This window comes from Mustela nivalis (assembly GCF_964662115.1).
Source record: "Mustela nivalis genome assembly, chromosome: 11".
Lineage (NCBI taxonomy): Eukaryota > Metazoa > Chordata > Mammalia > Carnivora > Mustelidae > Mustela > Mustela nivalis.
The window spans coordinates 105,362,426-105,375,810 of record NC_139030.1 but is presented as its reverse complement, the minus strand read 5'-3'; the positions used below and the strand labels follow the sequence as shown (position 1 = coordinate 105,375,810).

Here is a 13,385-nt window from a genome sequence, read left to right as displayed (position 1 = left end):
AAAAAAGGGCGCCTGGGTGGCTCAGTGGGTTAAGCCGCTGCCTTCGGCTCAGGTCATGATCTCAGGGTCCTGGGATCGAGCCTCGAATCGGGCTCTCTGCTCAGCAGGGAGCCTCCTTCCCCCTCTTTCTCTGCCTGCCTCTCTGCCTACTTGTGATCTTTCTCTCTGTCAAATAAATAAATAAAATCTTTAAAATAAAAATAAAATAAAATAACATACCCCTATACATCAGCTTCCTATCCCTTTTCTGCTTCATTGTTCTTATCAACATCTGACATATTATATATTTGGTTGTTTTTGTTTATTGCCTCCCTCAACTAAAATGTAAACTCCACAGGGAAAGGAAAATTAAAACTCATTCAAAACTGGATCTCCTGGTGTTTTATACACTGCCCAACATTTAATAAATATTTCTGAAAGAAAAGTAGCATCTGAGAGAAATCCTACTAAACTGAAGTTATGGTAACATAATTCCATGTAGGAAGGACCTCTATGGCAGTGGCAAAACTATTCCTCCACACCCTTTCCCCCAAAAATATTATAAATAATATAAACGGAAAATAAATTTACTATCACAGATCAAGTAATTGTTCATAAAATAGAGGCTTAGTGGGCTAATTACATGACAGCTAGAGATGGGACTAATAGCATATAACCCGAAAAGTTCCTCAATGCTCAATACATCAGAGGATCAACTTAGGGTTGCCCTGTTTCAACACATTACTTAAAAATGCCTCTAGTATTCTTACATAACCCATCTTTGTGATAACAGGGAGTGATTTCACAGCTAAGCATCTTCTTGACAATGGCCACAAGGTTAACAGGGTTAACCCCAAGACACCCAGATGAAGATGGTTGATCCTAGGCTTAAATACTATAGAACGGATATCTCTAGATAGAGAGCTTATGACAAGACATTATTTAGCCAAATGGTTCTTGCTCTGCTTTGATGTATAGCATATTGGAGAAGTAAATGCAGTAGTACACAATATTTTAGAATAAAATATATACCACAGCCAGTAGCATGTGTCAACTACAAGGAACATTTTTTGTCTTAAAATGTTATTCTAGTACTGACTAAAGATAAATGATTATTAAAAAAAAAAAAACCTGTATCACAAACATTTCATTAGCACATTTACAACAATTTAAAATAATATAACCACAAATTTACATAACTTCAACTAAGTTATGGAAAACTGGCAACCTAATCATCCTTTTAGAACATGCCCCATTATTAAGCTTCTGAACACTTGAAGGCAATTGTATATAAAAATTTTTCTAAGTAACCACCACATAGCTGACTTGAAAACAGAAAAGTACAAAATGTATTAAATAAAACACTTCTTTGAACCTCAATTAAAAATAAAATATATTTACTTCAAATATGTGTTCTGATTTGTAAAATAAGATGATTAATAGGAGAATCTAAATATTCTCCAAACTTACTTTGCCATATCTCTAGCCAACTGCATAAAACGTTCTCCATCAGATGGAGATAAAAGATTTAAAATACGCCTATAACCATCCATTGCCATCTTATGATCTCCCATCTGTTCATAAAGGCTTGATCGCTCCCAGAGATAACGGACATTAGTAGGTTCATATTTAAGAGCTAAAAAGAAAAAAAAGAATTACAGATTTACCACAAAAAGGGGTTCATGATACCTAGGTATGACCAATCCCCTTTTCACAAAATGTAATAAATACTCTAATTCTCTAATAAACCCAAGGGGGTTATTCTGGAACAAATCTACTTTCACAGGAAATCTCAACTAGGTTTAGTCTAAGACCAGACAGAATCTGAATCTCTATATTAATCTTCATTTGGTCACTCTAATGTGATGTTAACCCTTAAGGAATAGCTTGGAACCAACAACAATCTCAGCAGGAAATCGAAAGTACTGTTCTTCTACCAACTTCTGTGCTGTATTAGATCACAGCATAAAGTTGCTGATAAACATGAAAGCAGAGAGACCCCAAATACTTACCTCTGGGATGCCAGAATATAAGAAATAACTATACTTCAGCTAACATAACCCTAGAGTAGTAAGTACAATTATGAAAATACCTATTATATAACATTATATCAAACAAAATAAGAAACTTTTTTTACCTTTCGTGTAGCAAAATATAGCCTGCTTAATATTGTCTTGCTCCAGAGACATTTCTGCCAATCTAACCCATTCTTCGGTGTCACTAGGATTTAAATGTGCAGCAATCAACTCAAACTGAAGAGATTTTTCCATGTCACCTTGGTCCTCATATATCATAGCAAGAGTAGAAAACGGTTCATAAGCCAGAGGAGCTATAATGAATAAAAAAAAAAAAATTCTATTGGCTGAAGAAAGAGGCATGAGATGACAACAATCCCATGTTCAAGCTATGGATCTTTTTTTAATGTTTACTCTTTAAAACACTCTAGCAGAATTATAAAAACTACTTAACAGATTTAAGAATAAACATTAGATTAAATTTGCTTTACTTCATGTTCATACACAATTAGTGTCTCTGAGCAAAGTGTAACTTCATGAAAAACTCTACTCTCCACCATGCATCCCTTGTGAAAATCCTCATTTGCTAAGGTTAAATGCAGCTCAATAACTCAGCAAGTTCATCCCAAAGAACACCATCACATCTGTGTTTATTTAATCTTCATGACCCAACAACCATAGGCGTATGGATGAATGGACCAAGGATAGCTAACCTGCACCTAAATGGAGGATATCAAAGTGAATAGTTAATCTACTTTTCTGAAATGTTTCTGAAATGAAGTTCGAAGATCACAAGGGCTTAAAAATCAAAGATAATTGTTAAAAATAAACAATTACAAACTGGAATAAAGGAACAGGTAATATTGGAAAGTAGGAAGCAAACAAAATATCCTCAAGGAAAAGTTTGGCTAAGCTTGTTTCTGATGGAGTAGAAAAGAAAAAGCAGTGACCTCAAATTATCCTAATGAGTAATCTAAGAAAAAAAAATTTTTTAAAGTAAGCTCTACACCCTACATGGGGCTTGAACTCATGACTCCAACATCAAGAGTTGCATGCTCTACCAACTGAGCTGGCCAAATGCCAAAGGATAGCATTAAAGAAAGCCAACAAACCATGAAAGCAAGCAAAAGAAAGGATCAGAGCAAATCTACAGAAACAACCACAAAACAAGTAACAAAACAGCAAGAAATACATATCTATTGATAATTATTTTGAATGTAAATAGACTAAATGTTCTAATCAAGAGACAAGAAGATAACAGATGGATAAAAAAAAATAAGACCATCTATATCCTCATTGTAAGAGACTCATTTCGGATTGGGTGAAAGACACCTGCAGATTCAAAGTGAGGAGATGGAAAAACATTTATCATGCAAATGGGTATCAAAAGAAAGCCAGGAGAGCAATACTTATATTGGACAAACACACTTTAAAACACTGACTGTGGAGGGACGCCTGGGTGGTACAGTCAGTTAAATGTCCAACTCTGGGCTTCAGCTCAGGTCTCAGGGTTGTGAGACTATGTGCTGATCCGCGCTGAGCGGGGGGTCTGCTTAAGACTCTCTCCCTCTCTCTCTGGCCCTCCCCTCCATGCAGGCTCTCCCTCTCTCTAAATATAAAACAAAGAAACAAAGACAGCGAGGTAGAGCCTGCAACTCATGATCTTGGGGTTTTAAGTTCAAGGTCCAAATTGCATTTTTAAAGCATTACTTTAAAAAACAAAATCTTTAAAAAGATAAAAATAAAATAAAATAATATAAAATAAAACAAAGATTGTAATAAGAGACAAAGAGGACACTATAAAATAATAAAGGGCCCCCAATCCAACAAGAGAAAAAATCAATTGTAAATATTTATGCACCTAACATGGGAGAACCCAAATACATAAAACAGTTAATAACAAACATAAAGAAGTAACAGTAATACAATAATAGTGGAGGACTTTTACACTCCACTTACATCAATGGGCAGATCATCCAAACAGAAAATCTATAAAGAGTGGTTTTGAATGACACCCTGAACCAGATGGATTAAAAAGACATATTCAGTACATTCCATACTAAAACAGAATACACATTCTTTTCGATTACAGATGGAACATTCTCCAGAACAGATCAGATATTGGGCCACAAAACAAGTCTCAACAAATTCAAAAAAATCAAAGTCATACCACCCTGCTTTTCTGACCACAATGCTATGAAACTAGAAATCAACCATAAGAAAAAATCTGGAAGGAGTATAAATACATGAGGTTAATTAACATACTACTAAACAATGAATGGATCAATCAAGATACCAAAGAAGAAATAAAAAACTACATGGAAACAAATGAAAATAAACTACAGTGGTCTAAAATCTTTGAGATACAGCGAAAGTGGTTATAAGAGGGAAGTTTATAGCAATACAGGCCAGCCTTTCAGAAGCAGAAGCAAATAAATAACCTAATCTTATACCTAAAGGAGCCAAAAAAGAACAAATAAAACCCACACCCAGCAAAAGGAAGGAAATAATAAAGATTAGAAGAGAGGAGCGCCCGGCTGGCTTAGTGGGTAGAGCATGCCATTATTGACCTCAGGGTTGTGAGTTCGAGCCCCACAGTGGGTGCAGATTTTATTTCACAATAAGATCTTTTTAAAAAGATTAGAGCAGAAATAAATTATATAGAAACTAAAAACAAAAACAATGGAACAGATAAATAGTTCAGAATAGAAGTTAGTTCTTTAAAAGGATCAATAAAATTGATAAACCTTTAGTAAGGTTCATTCAAAAAAAGAGGACGCAAATAAAGTCATAAATGAAAGAGGAGAAGTAACAACCAACACCACAGAAATACAAACAACTCTAACAGAATATTAGAAAACCTATATGCCAACAAGCCGGACAACTTAGAGGAAATGGATAAATTCCTTGAAACATACAACCTACCAAAACTGAAGCAGGAAGAAACAGAAAATTTGAACAGACCAATTAGCAGCAATGAAATTAAAGCAGTAACCAAAAACTCCAAAAAAACAAAAGTCAAGGACCAGACAACCTCACAGGCAAATTCTATCAAATATTTAAAGAAGAGTTAACACCTATTCTTCTCAAACCATTCCAAAACAAAAAAGAGAAAAGAAAACTTCCAAATCCACTCTATGAGGTATCATCCTGATGCCAAAACCAGATAAAGACACCACACACACACAAAAACCCACAGCTCTATATCTCTCACAAATATAGATGCAAAAATCCTCAACAACATATTGGCAAACTGAATCCAACAACACATTAAAAAACATACACTAGGATCTAGTGGCATTTTCCCCAGGTTGCAAGGATGGTTCCCTATTTGCAAAACAATCAACAAGATACGTCACATCGACAGGATAAAGGATGAAAAAAAAGGGAAAAAAAGAAAATAAAAAAAGATAAAGAATGAAAACTACATGATCATTTCAACAAATGCAGAAAAAGCATTTGACAAAGTACAACATCAACTCCTGATTTTAAAAAAACCCACTGCAGGGCGCCTGGGTGGCTCAGTGGGTTAAGCCTCTGCCTCCAGCTCAGGTCATGATCTCAGGGTTCTGGGATCGAGTCCCGCATCGGGCTCTCTGCTCGGCAGGGAGCCTGCTTCCTCCTTCCTCTCTCTCTGCTTGCCTCTCTGCCTACTTGTGATCTCTCTCTGTCGAATTAAAAAAAAAAAAAAAAAAAAAAACCCACTGCAAAGTAGGTCTAGGGAGCACATACCTCAGCATAATAAAGGCCTTATAAGAAAAACCCACAGCCAACAGCATACTCAATGATGAAAAACAGAGAGCTTTTCCCTTAAGGTCAGAAACAAGATAACAATGTCCACTCTCATCACTTTTAGTAAATACAGTACTAGAAGTCCTAGCCACAGCAATCAGAAACATAATGAAATAAAATGCATCCAAACTGGTAGGGAAGAAGTAAAACTCTCATTATCTGCAAATGATATGATACTATATATAGAAAACCCTAAAAACTCTACCAAAGAATTACTAGAATTGATAAGTGAGTTCAGTAAAGTCACAGGATACAAAATCAATGTACAGCAATCTGTTGTATTTCTATACACTACTAATGAAGCAGCAGAAAGTGAAATTAAGAAAACCATACAAGGGGCACACGGCTGGCTTGGTTGGTAAAGCATGCAGCTCCAGACCTGACTCATGAGTTCAAGACCGATGCTGGGTGTACAGCTTACTAGAAAGAAAGAAAGAGAGAGAAAGAAAGAAAGAGAAAAGGGATGGATGGAAGGAAGGAAGGAAACAAGGAAACAAAAGAATCCCATTTACAATTACACCAAAAACAATAAAATATTTAGGAATAAACTTAAAGAGGTGAAAGTGGTGAAAGGCCTGTATTGTGAAAACTATAAAACACTGATGAAAGAAATTCAAGACATTGCAAAGAAATGAAAAGATACTCCACGCTCATGGATTGGAAGAAATAATGTTGTTAAAATGTCTATGCTAGGATACAAAGTCAATGTACAGAAAGCAGTGGCTTTCTTATACACTAACAATGAAAATACAGAAAGGGAAATTAGAGAATCGATTCCATTTACTATAGCACCAAGAACCATAAGATACCTGGGAATAAACCTAACCAAAGAGGTAAAGGATCTGTACTCAAGGAACTACAGAACATTCATGAAAGAAACTGAAAAAGACACAAAAAGATGGAAGACCGTTCCATGCTCTTGGATCGGGAGAATAAACATTGTTAAAATGTCTACACTGCCTAGAGTAATCGATACTTTTAATGCCATTCTGATCAAAATTCCACCAGTATTTTTCAAAGAGCTGGAGCAAATAATCCAAAAATTTGTATGGAATTAGAAGAGACCCTGAATCACTAAGGAAATGTTGAAAAACAAAAATAAAACTGGGGGCATCACGTTACCTGATTTCAAGCTTTACTACAAAGCTGTGATCACCAAGACAGCATGGTACTGGCATAAAAACAGACACATAGACCAGTGGAACAGAGTAGAAAGTCCAGATATGGACCCACAACTCCATGGCCAAATAATCTTTGACAAAGCAGGAAAAAATATACAGTGGAAAAAAGACAGTCTCTTCAATAAATTATGCTGGGAAAATTAGACAGCTATATGTAGAAGAATGAAACTCGACCATTCTCTTACACCATACACAAAGATAAACTCGAAATGGATAAAAGACCTCAACATGAGACAGGAATCCATCAGAACCCTAGAGGGAGAATATAGGCAGTAACCTCTTCGATATCAGCCACAGCAACTTCTTTCAAGATGTCTCCAAAGGCAAAGGAAACAAAAGCGAAGATGAACTTTTGGGACTTCATCAATATCAAAAGCTTCTGCACAGCAAAAGAAACAGTCAACAAAACAAAGAGGCAACCCATGGAATGGGAAAAGATATTTGCAAATGACAGTACAGACAAAAGGCTGATATCCAGGATCTATAAAGAACTCCTCAAACTCAACACACACAAAATAGACAGTCATATCAAAAAATGGGCAGAAGATATGAACAGACACTCCTCCAATGAAGACATACAAATGGCTATCAGACACATGAAAAAATGTTCATCATCACTAGCCATCAGGGAGATTCAAATTAAAACCACATTGAGATACCACCTTACACCAGTTAGAATGGCCAAAATTGGGACGCCTGGGTGGCTCAGTTGGTTAAGCAGCTGCCTTCGGCTCAGGTCATGATCCCAGCGTCCTGGGATCGAGTCCCACATCGGGCTCCTTGCTCCACAGGGAGCCTGCTTCTCCCTCTGACTCTGCCTTGCACTCTGTCTGCCTGTGCTTGCTCTCGCTCTCTCTCTCTCTCTGACAAATAAAAAAAAAAAAAAAAAAAAGAATGGCCAAAATTAACAAGACAGGAAACAACATGTGTTGGAGAGGATGTGGAGAAAGGGGAACCCTCCCTACACTGTTGGTGGGAATGCAAGTTGGTGCAGCCACTTTGGAAAACAGTGTGGAGATTCCTCAAGAAATTAAAAATAGAGCTTCCCTATGACCCTGACATTGCACTCCTGGGTATTTACCCCAAAGATACAGATGTCGTGAAAAGAAGGGCCATATGTACGCGAATGTTTATAGCAGCAATGGCCACAGTCGCCAAACTGTGGAAAGAACCAAGATGCCCTTCAACAAACGAATGGATAAAGAAGATGTGGCCCATATACACTATGGAGTATTAAGCCTTCATCAGCAAGGATGAATACCCAACTTTTGTAGCAACATGGATGGGACTGGAAGAGATTATGCTGAGTAAAATAAGTCAAGCAGAGAGAGTCAATTATCACATGGTTTCACTTTGTGGAGCATAACAAATAGCATGGAGGACAAGGGGAGATGGAGAGGAGAAGGGAGTTGAGGGAAATTGGAAGGGGAGGTGAACCATGAGAGACTATGGACTCTGAAAAACAATCTGAAGGATTTGAAGGGGGTGAGAGGTTGGGGGAACCAGGTGGAGGGTATTAGGGAGGGCACGGATTGCATGGAGCACTGGGTGTGGTACAAAAACAATGAATACTGTTATGCTGAAAAAAATAAATTAATTAAAATTTAAAATGGAAAAAAAAAAAAAAAAATGTCTATGCTACCTGGGCGCCTGGGTGGCTCAGTCAGTCAAGCGTCCGTCTTTGGCTCAGGTCATGATCCCAGGGTCCCAGGACTGAGTTCTGTATTGGGCTCCCTGCTCAGAGGGGAGTCTGCCCACCCCCCTCCATGCACTCACTCACTCTCTCAAATAAATCTTTTAAGAAAATGTCTCTGACATCAGTTGTAACATTTTTCTAGATATGTCTCCTAAGGCAAGGAAAATAAAAGCACAAACTACTGGGACTTCATCAAAATAAAAAGTTTCTGCACTGCAAAGGAAACAACAGAACTAAATGAAAGGCAACCTAGTGAACAGCAGAAGATATTTGCAAATGACATATCCAATAAAGGGTTAGTATCCGAAACATACAGAGAACTGCTACAACTCAATACCAAAAAAACAAATAATCCAACTTAAAAATGGGCAGAAGGCACAATAGACATTTCTCCAAAGAAGACTTCCAGATGGCCACAGACAACATAAAAAGATGCTCAACATCACTCATCATCAGGGAAATAGAAAGCAAAAAACTCAATGAGGTATCACCTCACACCTGTCAGAATGGCTAAAATCAGAAAGACAAGAAACAAGTGTTGGCAAGGTTGTGGAGAAAAAGAAACCCTCATGTACTGCTGGTGGGAATGCAAACTGGTACAGCCACCTGGGAAGACAGTATGGGGAAGACAGTTTAACATAAAAAAATTAAAAATAGAACTACCCTATGACTCAGTAATTGTACTACTGGGTATTTACCCAAAAAATACAGAAACATCCCAATGTTTACAGCAGCATTATTTTTACTACCCAAACTAAAGAAGCAACCCAAGTGTCCATTGCTAGGTGAATAGATAAAGAAGACATAAGATAAATATATAATGGAATATTATTCAGCCATAAAAAAGAATGAAATCTTGCCATTTGCAACAACATGGATAGAGCAAGAGAGTATAGTGCTGAGCAAAGAAAGTCAGAGAAAGACAAACACCATATGATTTCATTCATATGTTGAATTTAAGAAACAAAACAAACAAAACAAAACATAAGCAAAGAAAGAAAAAAGAGAGACAAACCAAGAACAGACTCTTAATTGTAGAAAACAAACATGGTTGCCACAGGGGAAGTAGGTGGAGGGATGGGGGAAACAGGGGACGGGGATTAAAGAGTACATTTACCATGACGAGAAAAATAAAATTAACAAAGGGAAAAAAGACTTCTAAACGGACCCTTATCCAGATAAAAGAAATGCCAAAATATTGAAAAGATAAATTAAGAGTTTACTGTATTACAACTACCTAAGTCACTACGTAGGGCATTATTTGGCAACACATCAGGAAACCAAAATAATAAAATTAAGTGATTAGTCAGAAAGTCACTTATGAAGATATCCTTCAATATGCCCAAGATATGCAGATTAAAGAAAGATGGTAAGTATAAATTGTATCTTTTACAAAAAGTAGATTAAAATAATCTAGCCCTGCCTAATCTGGAAAGTGAAAGGAAAAAAAAAAGAACACTTTTTAAGTGGTTTTAACGTGGGCTTGCCATATTTAAAAAAGACTAATGCTACAGAAGTCTAAAACCCCAAAATGGAACATTAAAAAACAAACAAAAACAAAAAAGAAGCCTGGCAGAGTTCAATAAATATTAGTATTTCATTGGGTCATACTCGGGTTTTCATTTTCTCGGTAATGATGTCTACTCAATGTGAAGTGGCATACTGCTGGTACAACCACCACCTCCAAGCTTCTGAATGTATTTTCCAAGCAGTACAGTGAAATGGTCCTCCATTTATTTTAAAAGTCACACTATTAAACTGCTCTTATCAATAATCCCCACAAAAACCACCTTGTCTTATGATTTCCATGCACATCAATATCGCCTCCTCACGTTCTCCTCGAGCAAAGCGAATGTTGGCTTCACCCATGAGACCCCTCAGAGCTCTGGGAAGTTTACTTCGAGGCCTTTTCTCCTGTATAAAAAATAAACAACATTTAGCTAAAATATAGTAATATTTTAGATTTCAATTCCAACCAAATTAATAAATGCAGAAGATAATGAAAATGAAATTTCCCTTTAAAACTTCTCAACTTTCTAAATTGGAAACTAAGGAATAAATGACAATACTGACTCATTAACATCAAAGTCTGCACTTTAAGAAGAAGTCTAAAATTAATCTCGGGAAATTAGTCTAAAATATTCTCCAAAAAGGAATAATTCAGAAAACTAAAACAAAAAACAAAAACAAACTTCCTACAGTAGAAAGATCAAAGCAGAGTAAAAATATATGAAAAAAGCAAAAACCAATGTGGTCAGGAATCACTAATTACTAATTATAATAACAACAAATGTAGAACCTGATGCTGCAAAATGGATTTATGTGTCAGGAAGCTTCTTTTATTAATATAACCTACTGAAGATTCTCCTTCCTTCAAATTTATCTACTTAGAATAAACTTTGTTAAAAAAAATATCAAGTTATACTAGGGTACCTGGAAGGCTAAGTCAGTTAAGTATCTGACTCTTACTTTCAGCTCAGGTCATGTTCTCAGGGTTGGTCACGAGAGGGAGCCCTGTGGGGGCCTCTGTGCTCAGTCAGTGAGGAGTCCACTCAAGATCCTCTCCCTCCCCACTCCCCCACCCCTGCTCTTGAGCAAGCACACGCTCTAATAGATAAATCTTTAAAAACTATGAGGTGCCTGGGCGGCTCAGTGGGTTAAAGCCTCTGCCTTCAGCTCAGATCATGGTCTCGGGGCCCTGGGATCAAGCCCCACATCAGGCTCTCTGCTTGGCGGGGAGTCTGCTTCCACCCCCCACGCCCTGTGCCTGCCTCTCTGCCTACTTGTATCTCCATCTGTCAAATAAATAAATAAAATCTTTAAAAAAAATATTTAAAAACTATATATCAAGATATAATATGGACCACAGTACACAGTACAAAATCTCTAAGATTTAAAAAAAAAATCTCTTAAGATTAAAAATAAGAAACCAGGAACAGTTGTCTCGTATTTCCTTCCTCACAGTTTGAATTCTTTCTAAATATATGTATGATTTAAAGATTCTTTTTCAATTATTATATCACATTTTCATTCCATTTATCAATACTAAAGGAAGCATTTACTTTCATCATCTTCTTGGTCTCACGATTGAGAACCATCTCCAGCACAAACACGTCCCCTGCAGTGGGTTGCTCAGGTGTTTCTTCTTCCTCCTCCTCCTCTTCTTCCTCTTCCTCCTCGTCATCCTCATTCTCTCCAAGCATGGACGCAAAGACCTTGTGAACTGACTTACTGACTCCATCTGACATTTCTCCTGAAGAAAGACACGTAAAGGATGTTGGATAAATGTGATAGTTAATGCTTAAGGGAAGACAAAATTATTTTTAAAAACCCATATTCTGAGCAACAAACAGCCATTCTCATAAAATCATAAAAATCATCTTAAGAATTCTGAACATCCAAAATAAATATACAAAGAAATGTATGTTATAATACTGCCAATCAATAAAATTTATTCCAGTAACAGGAAAAAAAAAAATCACAGGATCATCTTGATAAGGAGAAGCATTTGATAAAATCTAATACTCATTCCTAATAAAAATTCTTAGTCAACTAGAAATGGAAGGGTATATCTTTAGTTTGATAATCAGTATCTACAAAAAACTTTCCACAAACACAGTTAATGGTGCCTTATTCAGTTACTAGAAATGAGACAAGGATGCCGTCACCACTCCTTTCACCGTTTTGTTGGAGGTCCTGAATAACGTAAAATGAAGAGAAAAGGCAAAAGATGGGAAGGAAGAAATGAAACTGTCATTATTCACAAATGATGTGATTAGGACACAGAAGATCTAAAAGAATGTACGTACAAACTGCCAGAACACAGGAGTGAAGCCAGGTTCTTGGATTCGAGGTCAATATACAAAAATTAACTGTAGTTTCTCTATCAGCAATCATGAACTGAAAATGAAATTAAAAGAAGGCCCTATTTGCATGGTGTGTAGGAAAGCTACTCAAGAGCAAGAATTTAACAGCGATATTCAGTAACGTACAGGAGAAAAAAAGACAATTAATTCTAGGGGCCATATATTCCAATTAGCAGACTTTGTCAAACTTGTTCAAAACTGACACCTCTTTTATTCTGAATATATGTTCACACTCACCAAGGGTCCTGATAGAGCTCTGGTGGGATGATTCCTTCCTGGGGGAATGGGGAGCTTTATATCTTGAAAGGACGGATGGGATTATCTGAGCTGAGGAAATCTAATACACGTATGCCTACTGCTCCTGATGAGCAAGAACTGACTCAATTCATCACTTTTTTTAGAGCGGGCCTCATGGCCACTGCTCAGGGGCAGCGTTAATCAACCACACACTGGTGCCTGCCACTACAGTTACACATCGAAGACCAGATGTTGGAAGAGCTATTCCTTCTCTAAGCAGATAAAGGGAAAGAACAACTTCAGTCCTCTTTCCCACCCCACTAGCCTGACAAGGTAAGAAACAGTAACCCCAAAGTGCTCTTCTTTTTGCCATTCTTCTCCACTTGGGTCAAAGGAGGAGGGAATAAAGCTTGTTTTCTATCTTTCCTAATAGTATGTATTCTCTGTGGAAAGAAGGTCATTTACAGAAAGAAAAAAGCCTCTACTTCTACTCCCTAGAACAAGAAAGTTCAATGTAGTTAGTTCTCCATCAGACACTACACACAAAGCTACATTATAACTGATACTTCAGTATCACACATCACTTGTCCAGGTAGATGGATACTATGAACTAGTATGG

At 36.9% G+C, this 13,385-nt stretch overlaps 1 protein-coding gene across 1 annotated transcript in view; it reads right to left on the bottom strand.

Annotated features, from left to right (window-relative positions):
* GTF3C3 (general transcription factor IIIC subunit 3) overlaps positions 1-13,385 on the bottom strand; it is a 38,554-nt gene that overhangs the window by 22,700 nt on the left and 2,469 nt on the right. The window contains exons 3-6 of the mRNA XM_082689047.1: positions 11,726-11,916; positions 10,454-10,577; positions 2,117-2,308; positions 1,450-1,615 (exon numbers count right to left, since the gene is read on the bottom strand). Of these exons, the coding sequence (XP_082545173.1) occupies positions 1,450-1,615; positions 2,117-2,308; positions 10,454-10,577; positions 11,726-11,916 (673 nt within the window). The remainder of the gene's footprint in view (positions 1-1,449; positions 1,616-2,116; positions 2,309-10,453; positions 10,578-11,725; positions 11,917-13,385) is intronic.